General features: G+C 44.9%; 1 protein-coding gene across 1 annotated transcript in view; it reads right to left on the reverse strand.

Annotated features, from left to right (window-relative positions):
• The window catches only part of LOC133379095 (zinc finger protein 420-like), a 54,111-nt gene extending 38,946 nt beyond the window's left edge, over nt 1-15,165 (reverse strand). Inside the window, exon 1 of the mRNA XM_061613706.1 lies at nt 14,826-15,165. Coding sequence (XP_061469690.1) covers nt 14,826-15,022 — 197 coding nt within the window. The 5' untranslated portion in view covers nt 15,023-15,165. The remainder of the gene's footprint in view (nt 1-14,825) is intronic.
• Between the last annotated feature and the right edge of the window lie 25 nt (nt 15,166-15,190).

A 15,190-nucleotide genomic window follows, 5' to 3' on the forward strand; every position in this document is an offset into this window, starting at 1 on the left:
ATCCAGCAGGCTCTTCTTATGTTCTTCTTCTTCTTCTTCTTCTTATTATTATCATTTCATATGGAAAGCGGGACTCGACCAAGATGAAGGAGGTGTGAAAACTGCTGGGAGAAATATCAATAATTTAAGATATGCAGACGACACCATACTACTGGCAGAAACCAGTAATGATTTGAAACGAATGCTGATGGAAGTTAAAGAGGAAAGCACAAAAGCAGGACTACAGCTGAACGTCAAAAAGACTAAAGTAATGACAACAGAAGATTTATGTAACTTTAAAGTTGACAATGAGGACATTGAACTTGTCAAGGATTATCAATACCTTGGCACAGTCATTAACCAAAATGGAGACAATAGGCAAGAAATCAGAAGAAGTCTTGGACTGGGGAGGGCAGCTACAAGAAAAGCTCCTCAAATGCAAAGATGCATCACTGAAAACCAAAGTCAAGATCTTTCAGACCATAGTATTGAAAAGAATAATCAACTCATTTGAAATGTGGTGTTGCATTAGAGCTTTGCGGGTACCATGGACTGTGAAAAAGACAAATAATTTGATGTTAGAACACATTAAACCAGAACTATCACTACAAGCTAAAATGATGAAACTGAGGTTATCAAATTTTTTGTATGAGGGAGGAGGACTCTCCCAGGACACCCTCCACCGTCCCAAAATCCAATACCCCACCCAGGGCAATTGACTCTGGCACGATATCCTGCTCTGCCAAGGCTGTGCCTGCTCACAACAGCCCTGCAGGGTAGTAGACTGCCACCACCCTTTATACACCCTGAGCCAAGGGGAAACTCAGAGTCCAGAAAACATGCCAAGGATTACAGACAGCAAGAGCCAAACAGACAGTCCTTGCTCTGAAGCCTTTAGCCAAAATACCGAATTCACACAGTAGTCATGGTCAGTGGCCAATGTACCGGTTCAGAGCCAACCCTCTCCTGAATGAACTCACACTGGTAAATAGAAATAACTTCATTAAAGAATAAAAGAGGTACACAGTTACAACAGCAAAATAGTTCCTTAATATCAAGACCCAAAAGGGGCAAGGTAAAACATAGGGAGTTTAGTCCTAACAGAAAAGAAGAAAGCTATCTAGCCTAGTCTCTACTTACACACAGGTAGACAGTTGCACAGCCTCCCTCTCCTCAGAGAGAGGAACAGGCAGGAGAGTTGATGCAAAATGGAAGCTCAGCAGGCAACATCAAGTAGGCAAGATGGGACCCAGGAGAGGAACGAAAGCCAAGGCTTGAGCCCCATACTTATGGTAAACTGCCCAGCAACAGCCCAGATCCAATTAACCAATCAGGAAATTTCTTCATGGAATAAGGGCCCATCAATCACTGGCCACATGGAACATTCTCCCTAAAACTCCCCAGACTTTACAACCTTGATGGAGCCCAACTTCTCCTGATAAGGGGGTGTTAGGATGGGCCTCTGATTATCCACAGTTGGGAAATAAAACTGCCAACTCGGAGCTCTAATACAGAAGCCAGATGTTAACCTGTTAAGATCCCACATTAACAAAGGAAACCCCACAATTCTTTGCTACATGAACATCTTGAATTCCGGTTTTCATGACAGTTTGGACACGTTATGAGAAGACATGACTCACTAGAAAAGACAAGAAAGTTGGGAAAAACAGAAGGGAGTAGGAAAAGAGGAAGGCCGAACAAGAGACGGATTGATTCCATAAAAGAAGCCACAGCCTGGAGTTACAAGAACTGAACAGGGTGGTTCATGACAGATGCTGTTGGAGGGCGCTGATTCATGGGGTCGCCATAACTGGTAATGTACTTGAAGGCACATAACACACACACACCTGCACTAAATGAGTTCAGCGTGAATTGATCCAAGAGAGCCCAGTGTCCCAGAAACCTATGTGGAAGGAAATATCCTTAAAAGGTGGCCTGTGATATGCAGCCTTTGTGCCTCATCCACCAACAGGAAAAAGCCTGCAGTGGACCAGCCAAACAGCTTTACACCTGAGAGGGCCAATATCTGACTTAGGATCAGGTAGATACTTGAGCTAAAACGTGGCTTCCCCACTACCAAGTAGAAGGATTTTGAGGTGCTAAAGCAAAGCTGACTCTTCAGATTGGTGGCAGCAACAGGTGGAGAGCTTTGGTTTTAAGCCTTAGAGTAAGTTAAAGAGGGCTCTGGCTGGGAAGCGCAGGGTGTGCTGTCCTAGGATCCCAGAGTTATCAGTACTAAATTGGCATCCCAGAGTCCTCCTGTCTGGGAAAAGGTGGTGTAGGAAGTGATGGCAGCTCTACCGGATAATCTGAAATGCATAGTGGGTGGCCATCTCCTAAATCTCCTGCATCATCTCCTTGTACAGGCTCTCTAGTCTGGATCCAGCTGAGCCCATTTCTCCTGGGTGAAATGCAAGGACACTTCCTCAAATATGTACCATCTCCCAAAGACTTGCTACCATATGGACTGGCAAATGTATTACAATTTGAAAGCCAAAAGGACACAGAAGGTAACCAGGAAATCAGAGGGCTATTAGCTGTTCCAGGAAAAGTAGTGGTAAATATTATTTACCACGAGCTAGAGGGAGCCCCAGCTGACGAAGCGTCAAGGCCCCAGCTGACAAAGCGTCAAGGCGAGTTAAGCAGCAGAGCGAAAAGAGGGTAAGTAGCTCCCATTTATTCCATTATTTAATTGAAGTAAAACAGCTCAGAACAATAAGTAATAAGGGCAGCCCAAGGTCACCCTGAGCTAGGAGCCAAATCCTGAAAGAACCTATATCTTAGGAGACAGATCCTAGGAGAAGGAAGCCCATAGAAAGCTAGTTTTCAACACCACCCTAGCAGGAAAGCTTCAGGGGACACTGTAAACAAGGCTAAATTCCAGTCGGAGAGAAGGGGGAAAAGGAAACTCCACCGACACATACAGGGAGAGAGTCAGCTCAGTCCTTGCTAAAAAGGGCAGCTTCAGCCTTCCTGAAACACAACCACAAGCTCTGTTTCCCTAGGTTAAAGAAAGGTCAGGCTGTTCTAGGTGGGAAAACAACAAACACAAAAGACTTGCCTGGAAGGCGCAGCCCCTTGATTAGATTAAAAGCAGCCAAAAGCTTAAACAGCCCCGCCCCTCGCTCAGGAAGGAAGGAAGCCTGCCTTCCTGCCTTCAAAGGAAGGAAGCCTGAGAGAATACTAAAGAGTTAAGCCCCAGCTGATAGCCATCAGCCTCAAGTAACACATCATTGGCTGGCAGCAGTAGCTGAGAGGAACCATCCACACATATAAAGTCAGAGCACCCTAGTGAGGGAGCCTGCTCCACGAGCTAGAGGGAGCCCCAGCTGATGAAGCATCAAGGCCCCAGCTGACAAAGCGTCAAGGCGAGTTAAGCAGCAGAGCGAGTTCGGCAGCAGGGCGAGGAGGCCAGGGCCACCTACTCTGCCCGTCTGTTCCCTGACCTCAACTAAACCGCAGTCTCCAACGCATTGACGTATTAAACCTTAAACAAAACTATGCAGGTAAGAAGCCAGCAGGGGTGTGGGGGCTTTCCAGTGTTTTGCACTGCCTGCAGCATGTACGACTATCTGCCTGTTGGACAGAAGTCGTGGGTGTGCTCTCGGTGCAATGAGCTCCTGGCTCTCCGGGAACGACTTCATTTCCTTGAGGCCAAGGTGGCTGACCTGGAAAAGCTGAGAGAGGCAGAGAGGTGTGTGGAGGAGGCCTTCAGGGACGTTATAGCTGAGTCCCACTCCAACGATGATAGCTCTCCTGCTATCATGGACAACGATGGTCTCGGGGAAGGAGAGCATCCAGCTGAGGAAGAGGGAAACGATCCCTTAGAAGGGACCCATTCCTTGGGGGATGAGCAGCTATCCTCTCATGCCGAGGATATATCTCCAGGGGGTGGAGGGATCCTTGTAGTGGGTGATTCAATCATTAGGAACATAGACAGTGGGGTGTGTGATGGGCGTGTAGACCGCAAGGTGTTTTGCCTGCCTGGTGCGAAGGTTGCGGATATCGCCCGTCGTTTAGATAGTTTGGTAGACAGTGCTGGGAAGGAGTCAGTGGTCGTGGTGCACGTTGGCACCAACGACATGGGGAAATGCAGCCGTGAGGTCCTGGAAGCAAAATTTAGGTTGCTAGGTAGGATGCTGAAAGCCAGGACCTCCAAGGTGGCTTTCCCTGAAATGCTACCGGTTCCACGCGCAGGACCAGCCAGACAGGCACAGCTTCGCAGTCTCAATGCGTGGATGAGACGATGGTGTCGGGTGGAAGGGTTCGGATTTGTTAGGCACTGGGGAACATTTTGGGACAAGCCGGGCCTGTACAAAAGGGACGGGCTCCACTTGAACCAGAATGGAACCAGACTGCTGGCACTTAAAATTAAAAAGGTAGCAGAGCAGCTTTTAAACTGACTGAGGGGGGAAACCCGACAGGAGCTGAGAAAGGTCCGGTTCGGAATAAACCTCCCCCCTGGGATAAAGACCAATGAAATGATGAAATTTTAAAAGGGGTAGGCCTAGAAGTAGGCATTGTGAGAGCAGGGGCACAGGATATAAATTCAGAAGAGCAAAATCACCACAGGCCTAACCACAAGTGCCAAAGACACTTGAAGAGAGACACTGCTTACAAGTGCCTGTACGCTAATGCTAGGAGCCTGCGAACCAAGATGGGAGAACTGGAGTGCTTGGTCTTAGAGGAGAGCATTGATATAGTGAGCATAACGGAGACCTGGTGGAATGGAGAAAACCAGTGGGATACGGTTATCCCTGGATATAAACTATATCGGAAGGACAGGGAAGGACGTATTGGTGGCGGAGTCGCTCTATACGTGAAAGAAGGCATTGAATCCAGCAAGCTCGAAACCCCAAAAGAGGCAGACTCCTCCACAGAATCGTTGTGCGTGGTGATACCATGCCCCAGGAGGGACTTAATACTGGGAACGATCTATCCCCCTGGGATAAAGACCAATGAAATGATGAAATTTTAAAAGGGGTAGGCCTAGAAGTAGGCATTGTGAGAGCAGGGGCACAGGATATAAATTCAGAAGAGCAAAATCACCACGGACCTAACCACAAGTGCCAAAGACACTTGAAGAGAGACACTGCTTACAAGTGCCTGTACGCTAATGCTAGGAGCCTGCGAACCAAGATGGGAGAACTGGAGTGCTTGGTCTTAGAGGAGAGCATTGATATAGTGAGCATAACGGAGACCTGGTGGAATGGAGAAAACCAGTGGGATACGGTTATCCCTGGATATAAACTATATCGGAAGGACAGGGAAGGACGTATTGGTGGCGGAGTCGCTCTATACGTGAAAGAAGGCATTGAATCCAGCAAGCTCGAAACCCCAAAAGAGGCAGACTCCTCCACAGAATCGTTGTGCGTGGTGATACCATGCCCCAGGAGGGACTTAATACTGGGAACGATCTATCATCCCCCTGTTCAAAATGCTCAGGGAGACCTTGAGATGAGATATGAAATTGAGGAAGCATCCAAACTAGGAAATGTGGTAGTAATGGGTGACTTCAACTACCCGGACATAGACTGGCCACATATGTGTTCCAGTCATGACAAAGAAGCAAAGTTTCTAGATATTCTAAATGACTATTCCCTAGACCAGTTGGTCATGGAACCGACCAGAGGGACGGCAACCCTGGACTTAATCCTCAGTGGGGACCGGGACCTGGTGCGAGATGTAAGTGTTGTTGAACCGATTGGGAGCAGTGACCACAGTGCTATTAAATTAAACATACATGTAAATGGCCAATTGCCAAGAAAATCCAACACAGTCACATTTGACTTCAAAAGAGGAAACTTCACAAAAATGAGGGGATTGGTAAAAAGAAAGCTGAAAAACAAAGTCCAGAGGGTCACATCACTCGAAAATGCTTGGAAGTTGTTTAAAAACACTATATTAGAAGCTCAACTGGAGTGCATACCACAGATCAGAAAAGGTACCGCCAGGGCCAAGAAGATGCCAGCATAGTTAACAAGCAAAGTCAAGGAAGCTCTTAGAGGCAAAAAGTCTTCCTTCAGAAAATGGAAGTCTTGTCCGAATGAAGAAAATAAAAAAGAACACAAACTCTGGCAAAAGAAATGCAAGAAGACAATAAGGGATGCTAAAAAAGAATTTGAGGAGCACATAGCTAAGAACATAAAAACCAACAACAAGAAATTCTATAAATACATTCAAAGCAGGAGACCATCTAGGGAGACAATTGGACCCTTGGATGATAAGGGAGTCAAAGGTGTACTAAAGAACGATAAGGAGATTGCAGAGAAGCTAAATGAATTCTTTGCATCTGTCTTCACAGTGGAAGATATAGGGCAGATCCCTGAACCTGAACTAACATTTGCAGGAAGGGATTCTGAGGAACTGAGACAAATAGTGGTAACGAGAGAGGAAGTTCTAAGCTTAATGGACAATATAAAAACTGACAAATCACCGGGCCCGGATGGCATCCACCCGAGAGTTCTCAAAGAACTCAAAGATGAAATTGCTGATCTGCTAACTAAAATATGTAACTTGTTCCTTGGGTCCTCCTCCGTGCCTGAGGACTGGAAAGTGGCAAATGTAACACCAATCTTGAAAAAGGGATCCAGAGGGGATCCTGGAAATTACAGGCCAGTTAGCTTAACTTCTGTCCCTGGAAAACTGGTAGAAAGTATTATTAAAGCTAGATTAACTAAGCACATAGAAGAACAAGCCTTGCTGAAGCAGAGCCAGCATGGCTTCTGCAAGGGAAAGTCCTGTCTCAGTAACCTATTAGAATCCTTTGAGAGTGTCAACAAGCATATAGATAAAGGTGATCCAGTGGATATAGTGTACTTAGACTTTCAAAAAGCGTTTGACAAGGTACCTCACCAAAGGCTTCTGAGGAAGCTTAGCAGTCATGGAATAAGAGGAGAGGTCCTCTTGTGGATAAGGAATTGGTTAAGAAGCAGAAAGCAGACAGTAGGAATCAACGGACAGTTCTCCCAATGGAGGGCTGTAGAAAGTGGAGTCCCTCAAGGATCGGTATTGGGACCTGTACTTTTCAACTTGTTCATTAATGACCTAGAATTAGGAGTGAGCAGTGAAGTGGCCAAGTTTGCTAACGACACTAAATTGTTCAGGGTTGTTAAAACAAAAAGGGATTGCGAAGAGCTCCAAAAAGACCTCTCCAAACTGAGTGAATGGGCGGAAAAATGGCAAATGCAATTCAATATAAACAAGTGTAAAATTATGCATATTGGAGCAAAAAGTCTTAATTTCACATATACGCTCATGGGGTCTGAACTGGCGGTGACCGACCAGGAGAGACACCTCGGGGTTGTAGTGCACAGCACGATGAAAATGTCGACCCAGTGTGCGGCAGCTGTGAAAAAGGCAAATTCCATGCTAGCGATAATTAGGAAAGGTATTGAAAATAAAACGGCCGATATCATCATGCCGTTGTATAAATCTATGGTGCGGCCGCATTTGGAATACTGTGTACAGTTCTGGTCGCCTCATCTCAAAAAGGATATTATAGAGTTGGAAAAGGTTCAGAAGAGGGCAACCAGAATGATCAAGGGGATGGAGCGACTCCCTTACGAGGAAAGGTTGCAGCATTTGGGGCTTTTTAGTTTAGAGAAAAGGCGGGTCAGAGGAGACATGATAGAAGTGTATAAAATTATGCATGGCATTGAGAAAGTGGATAGAGAAAAGTTCTTCTCCCTCATAATACTAGAACTCATGGACATTCAAAGAAGCTGAATGTTGGAAGATTCAGGACAGACAAAAGGAAGTACTTCTTTACTCAGCGCATAGTTAAACTATGGAATTTGCTCCCACAAGATGCAGTAATGGCCACCAGCTTGGATGGCTTTAAAAGAAGATTAGACCAATTCATGGAGGACAGGGCTATCAATGGCTACTAGCCATGATGGCTGTGCTCTGCCACCCTAGTCAGAGGCAGCATGCTTCTGAAAACCAGTTGCCGGAAGCCTCAGGAGGGAAGAGTGTTCTTGCACTCGGGTCCTGCTTGCGGGCTTCCCCCAGGCACCTGGTTGGCCACTGTGAGAACAGGATGCTGGACTATATGGGCCACTGGCCTGATCCAGCAGGCTCTTCTTATGTTTTTATGTTCTTAAGACAGAATTACCAAACGTGGAGTGGAACACAGCTATCATGAGATACAAGGAAATACGCTCTCATGCATCAGTAAGTGTTTAAAGATCAGAAAGGAGAAAGCAGGAATAAATGAATAGTTCTCCCAATGGAGGGATGTAAGAAGTGCCCCCCTGACAATCATCAGGATTAGGACCTGTGTTTTTAAACTTATTTCTAAATAACATGGATTTGGGGTGAGAAGCGAGGTAATCAGCTTTACTGTTGATATCAAGTTCAGAATTAATGATCAAATTGAGAATATCCCAAGGTATCACCAAGAAAGAGAATTTCTATGAAACTTGGTATCCATTTATAGTCTATGTGAATCAAAAGAACATGGTAGAGAGCCACCACCACATTACGCTCGAATCTGGAATGCCTAACATTGTATGTGTGTTAATTTTGTCTTTTCTGTTTTAGTATTTATTAGTTCATAGATAATTATAGGGGCTTTAAAAACTCATATTGATATATGTATGTGTCCCATAATTGTTTTTTTACATTTATCTTATGAATTTTCTTATCTCTGTTATATATGGGCTTTAAATTCAATATTCTGCAGGAAATGGGAGGGGAAGTTTCAGCTTTGTTGTAGTTATATAATTTTTCTTTTTATGTCACGGAGTATTCGTGTTTGGAGGCTGTAATTAATGTTTAAATCTGTATAAAAATAATAAAATTATTTTTTTTAAAGAAATTAAAATAAAGAGGGATTGTGAGGAACTCCAAGAGGAACTCTCCAAGCAGGCTTGGCTACTGAAGAGCAAATGCAATTAAATGTAAGCAAGCGTCAAGTGATGCACAGAAGTGAAAAATCCTAACTGAGACAGAGGTGACTGACAGGAGAGAGACCTTGAGGTCATAGTGGATGTCTCAATTAAGATGGTGATGTTAAAGCTATGAAATTGGTGAATTCCATGTGAGGGATCATTAAGACACAGATTGAAAATAAAACTGCCCATATCATAACGCCATTATACACATCCAAGATGTGATCCTACTTCGAATGCTGTCTTCAGTTCTGGTTGCCTGACTGCAAAAATAGCATTCTAGAGGTGGAAGAGGTAGAGAAATGGGAAACCAAAATGGTCAAGGGTCACAACATTTGGGGATTTTTGCTGTAGAGAAAAAGGTTAGAGGAGACATGATAGAAGTGTATGATCACACCAGAAATTTAAAGCACACTCAGCACAAATGTAAAGCACACGGCTTCCCCCAACGAATCCTGGATAATAGTTTTTCCTCACTGCGCTACATTCCCAGCACCCTTCACAAACTACAACTCCCAGGACTCTTGGGAGGAAGCCACATGCTTTCAATGTACACTGTGGATGTGCCAGAAAGGTGCGTGGTGTGGAGAAACTGGATGACACCCTCTGATTTAGCAGGGAACTTACACCTGGTACAGGAAGAGGGAGTGGAAGTGGCTCCCACCAATTTGCACCTGTTTCAGGAGAAACATCACTCGCTAAACAGTTTGTCTGCTGGGCTATCCTAAAACAAGGAGGGCAGGGCCACGTTGTAAAATATATTAAAACAAAACGTCTTAAAAAGTAATTCCAACAGACACAGACTGGGGACGAAGCCATTTTTCTTAGCCCCTTTTAAAACCAGCCGAGATGTCCACCAGGAGAACTCACCGCCTGATGGGTGACTCTCCCCTGGATGACATTACTCAGGAATGGAAAAATGCTCCCGTTCCCAGACCAAAAGGGGCCCCACAGCACAGCTAAGCACCGACCTGCTGAGGTTATTCCCTTCAGTATTGAATCAGAATGGCAGTATTGAAAGTGTCGCCTCTCTATTCAACTCTCGCAGCTGAAGCAAAGGAGAAAGGAGGACACGTGAAGAAGCGGCCCATGGAGCGCCCTGGTGTCTCCTTCGCTCTCTTCCGACTCTGAGGCGGGGAGGGGCGCTTCAGGGCGTCCTCGCCCCCTCCCAGCCTCCCTCCCGCCCCAATTGCCTACCTTTGTCGCCAGGCTCCCCCCGCGCAGCCCCGCTCGCCAACATCGCCGCGCACGAAGAGGGGCTCCTCCGGCGCTCCCAGCCTGCAGTTCTGGCAGGGAGGCGGGCAGGAAAGGGACGTCCCTCCTTTGCGCTCCTGCCTCCGCCTGTGTTAACCCTTAAAGTGGCTGAAGCTCCTCGGCTGCTTCGCACGGACAGCGAGCGGGGAGCGGGAAGCCCCTTTCCCGCCGGGGATGCTTCTCCATAGTAGAAACAAAATTGCCAGGCACATGTTTTACAAAAGGCTTCGAGGGAGCAGCTTAGGGTAGCCTGAACCCTCCTTTCCTTCTCCTGTTAGGTTTCTATGTCGCTCTCGGTCCCGCAGCAGAGGGAGCGCACCAAGGAACGGGCGCAGGGATGAATGGAGCTATTCGGAGCAGGGAAACTTTGGCTGCCTTCAGTTCCTCCCTCTGATCCCAGCTACGCTGCTCCAGCTGCAGCCAGTGGCGTCACTAGGGTTGGTGTCACCCGGTGCGGTAACTCATGGTGTCACCCCCATGGACCTCCTCCCGTATCAGACCATACAGAATCCTTAGTAGTGTTTTTTGTACTAATGTTACTCGTAAATGGTAATTCCCGTATATCACTGAATGTAATGGCAATAGTAGTGACATAAACAACTAGCAAAATTAAAATTACACCTTTAAATTACAATATCATACGCACAGCCCAAATTCTTGCTCTTATCACTAAAGGGAGTTAATTATCTTGCATATGCCCATAATAAATTTTCAGATACTTTCAGACCCTCAGCAATTTTCAAGTGGTCTATGTAGAAGAAAAGTTTGGGAACCCCTCATCTAAGACATCTGCTTATGTCCCTATGCTGCACTCACCCCTCATTTAGGTGCCTGGGATGCATGCATGTGGACACACCTCCTTACAATTATGGAAAGTGATTCTTAATAATAAGTCTCCAGACACAAAGTTACCTAGGTATTTATCAGTTGTTTAGTAGAAAATTCAGAAGTGCAGAGTCCCTTCATGATAGTTGCAGCCACATACATCCATTTTTGCTCCTGGATTAAGAATGAGATCTTTGTCAATGCATTCTCTCACAACAAAAAACATCTCTAGGAGCCAATCAGCATGTAAGTGGAGAGCGTTAGCAACCGAGAGGAGTCTTCTCAGTGGCTGACTCACCTCCTTTCACTCTGATTGGCTCCAATCAGCAGGAAAGGCAAGGAAGCCTATTAGAAGACTCTTCTCAGTGACTAACACACTCCCTTTTCATGCTGACTGTAGGATGCTTGGAGACATAGGGACCCTGCTCCCAAAAATCAGAGGGACTAAGTGTGTTTAGGATTACACTGATGGCATTCCCAAATATGTACTTTCACACAGACTTTGGTTTTCCATAACACGATGTTTGTCCAAGTCTCCACACTTGGGGGGGCACTACTTGCACACCCCTTCCATAAGCACATCAAAGTTGGATACACACCTGAACCAAGACCCAGGCAAAAGGGCACTCAAAACAAAAAGGTAATTACAGTGGCTGAGTAGATCTTGTACACTGGTTATACTGACTGGGCAGCCACTGTCCTTCACATTTTACAAAATACTTTTTCCTATACAAAGATTAAATTTGTGTGTACAAAAAAGTAATATATGAAGTGGTCTCAATAGTGAGAAAAGTAAACAAGTGAATGGTGATCCAAATGTTTTTCATTCTCACGTTATGAAGCTAGCTGCCAGATGATGCATCACCTTCCCTACGCATGCAGCGTAGACTGAAAAAACAGCACCCAAGCCACCATTCAATACGTGCACCTGTTCTTTCCAACATGAATCTACAGGTCTCAAAAAGTAATGTGTGACAAAGTCCTCAAACACCTTATAACATGCCTCAAACATGGTCTCTTCTTCTACCAGCATGCCTTCACACCATCACGTTGCCAAAACGTAAGGATAGGTAAATTGCTTTTAGGGAGGTTCACAATTATGAGATTCTATTGATTTAATCTAAAAATATTTAAAATACATAAAAACAGCCAGGAGAAGATATTGGAGAAATATAAAATAAATACAAATAAAGAAAAAGGGGGTGAGGGAGGTGAAGAGACCTTAAATGTGCTACTCACCATCTCTCAGCCTATCCTCCCCTCAGGATGAAAACAATGGAGAACCACGACCACCCCCAGGAAGAAGGGCACACTTAAAATGTAGAGGAAAAAAATCATCTACAACCATAGTCTGAAATCCAATATTTATTGGGACACAGTATGAAGAAATATTTATATAAACATGACTCTCAAATATGTTTATGAATTACACAATCTTTAAATATATTTATAGTGCAATCCGATGTTTGTTTACTCAGAAGCAAGTCCCAATGTATTCAATGGGGCTTACTCAAACTGGGAAGTGTGCAGAGAACTACAGCCTCAAGTGATAAGGAACTTGTTCTTTCAACTTGTTCTTTTAAGTTGAGACCTTATCCAAGTCTGAGTCTGTGTTGGAATTGCTTTTTAATATGTTTTTAAGCCTTTTCTTTTTTTAAAAAAATGTTTTTTAAAGTTTCAAAAAAATGTTTTCAAAGATGTTTTAATAGATTTTAAAGTCTGTTTTTATGATGTTTTAAAGTGCTTTTAGTGCTTTTGTTTGCCGCCCTGGGCTCCTACTGGGAGGAAGGGCGGGATATAAATCAAATAATAAATAAATAAACTTCATTCACCCAACCCAAAATTCAGAATCATGCCTCTTTAGGCTGTTTTCCAACTGTTTATTCTTGCGTTATGGTTCTTGGATTTTAAATGGCTTTATTTCTTCTTGTGAGCTGCCTTGGTTTCCAACCCTACCTCACAGGGTTGTTGGAAAGACTACACAAATACACACTGCAGATGTATAAATACATACAGCCCATATCATAGTTTATTGTCAAACCAGTTGGTCATTGCAGAAAGATCAGTATTAGTTTTAAAAAAATCAGTATTCGTTTCCTACAGAATAAAAACTGAAATACCTAAGTAAGCCCTGCTTACTTGCTTTAGGACTGGAGGGGGGGGGACAGAAAGACACAAACACAATTCTTTTTTACATTCACTCCAAAGTCCCATTGATTTTCAGCACATTCATAACCATGTCTACTCAAAAGTAAATCCTATTGAATTCAATGGGATTTACTCTGGACATATGGGATTAGCAATACTTTTACCTCCACAAAAGCAAGTACTGAGAAGGTTTTCAAAACACTGCCCAGGATCTGACTCCTACACACAAGAGGGGAAAAAACTGAAATGTATATACTTACCCAATTTATGAGATTTTCAGATAAATGGGGGGGAGGGGAACCACCATTTTCTGGCCTTGCAATGAGGTTTACTAGACACTGCCACAGGTCAACCAAATGCTTCACTGATTGGCTGCAATCCTGAATGGGCGGGGTTAACGCTACGAAGTGCTATACAGTAGTTTAAAAAAAGATTTAACAGGGGCGGCTGACGTTTTTATGTATATCTCGAGAACCGGACCACCTAGAAACTTAATTTTTTAAAAAAACTAAAGCTGAGAATCACCCCCCTCTGATGGTGTCACCTGGTGCGGTCTGCACACACACCCCACACCCCTAGTGATGCCACTGGCTGCAGGGATCACAGGAGGCATCAACAGAGATGCCGCTTAGAAAGCTGGGAGCAGCGGAGGGTTCAGCTCCTGTGAAAACTCAAGAGTTCCACTTGTTGGAATTTCTCTGTTGAGATGCGTAGCAGAATTGCATATTGAGCGAGCTGTGTGTGTTGAATCTTTGCTACCTTCCCTGCAAATTAGTCAGACAGAGACTTTAAGCTTTAAAATAAGAAACAACTACTTTATTCTGGAAGTACATGCTTGCTAGGGAAGAGTTCTATATCTAGCTAACTAGCTATGCTGGAGCAACGAGCACTGGTCCCAGTACTCGCCCCCATCCTGGCTGAGAGGAGAGACAAAGAGAAGATGTCTGCTCCCCTCTCGAGAGAAAGAGAAACAACAGAGAAAGGTGGGAAGGAATTGGGATCAAACATCCTGTTGCTCATCAGTCTAGCAGGAAGGGAAGAGACGGCAGGATCAAACGGACAGCTATAGCCTCAACCAGCAAGAGGTCTAGCTCTCTCTAGCTACCCTTATTAACCCCATGCAGCCTCAACCCACCAAGCTGGAGTTGAACCTCATACACTCCAACACCACTGCCCCACTGACATGAAGCCCCCTGCCTCCACTGACTGGGAAGCTTCTTTGCCCATCCTGGTGGAGACCCTCCCTCACCACTCTTCTGGAAAGAAACCCACTTCTTTCCCCTTGCAAAGCTTGTTATTCTGCCCCCTTGTCCAGCAAGTATCCTTAGAACCATAGAGTTGGAAGGGGTCTAAAAGGCCATCCAGTCCAACCCGCTGCTCAGTGCAATAATCCAGCTTAAAGCATCCCAGGCAGTTGGCTCTCTAGCTGCCTCTTGAATGCCTCCAGTGTTGGAGAGCCCACCACCTCCCTAGGTCATTGGTGCCATTGTTGTGCGACTCTAACAGTTATTATTATTTATTAGATTTATATATTGCCCTTCTTCCCAGTAGGAGCCCAGGGCGGCAAACAAAAGCACTAAAACAATTTAACACATCATTAAACACACTTTAAAATATATTAAAACAAAACAACCATTAACTTCTTGTTAAGAGAGTTTTTCCTGATGTTCAGCTGAAATCTGCGGCAACGTCCGTCTGGTGGGATGATCTCTCTTTCTGACTCACATTGGGCCCCTGCGATGGTTGCTGCCCTCTTTCATCCTCAGGGCCTTGATGAAGATGATGGGGCCAGCGATGATGCCCAGAAGGCCAATGGACAAGCCCAGGCTGCAGAGCGCATTCTCGGCCATCTTGGGAATGAGAGCCAGGTCCTTGAATCTAGAGGAGAGGAGGAACGGACGTGCGTGTGAGCCTATCTGCATGTCCCCATAAAAAGCCTGTTTGTAGCCTGGCTTCCCTGTATGGATCCTTTCATGCACAGAAAGAGTTGAACTCTGCTTAAAGCTTTTTCCATATTAAAAGCATTTATACATCTCTTCCCCTGTACAGATCCTTTGATGTGCCTGAAGGTAGCCATTCTGACAAAAGGT

This window comes from Rhineura floridana, chromosome 3 (genome assembly GCF_030035675.1).
Source record: "Rhineura floridana isolate rRhiFlo1 chromosome 3, rRhiFlo1.hap2, whole genome shotgun sequence".
NCBI lineage: Eukaryota > Metazoa > Chordata > Lepidosauria > Squamata > Rhineuridae > Rhineura > Rhineura floridana.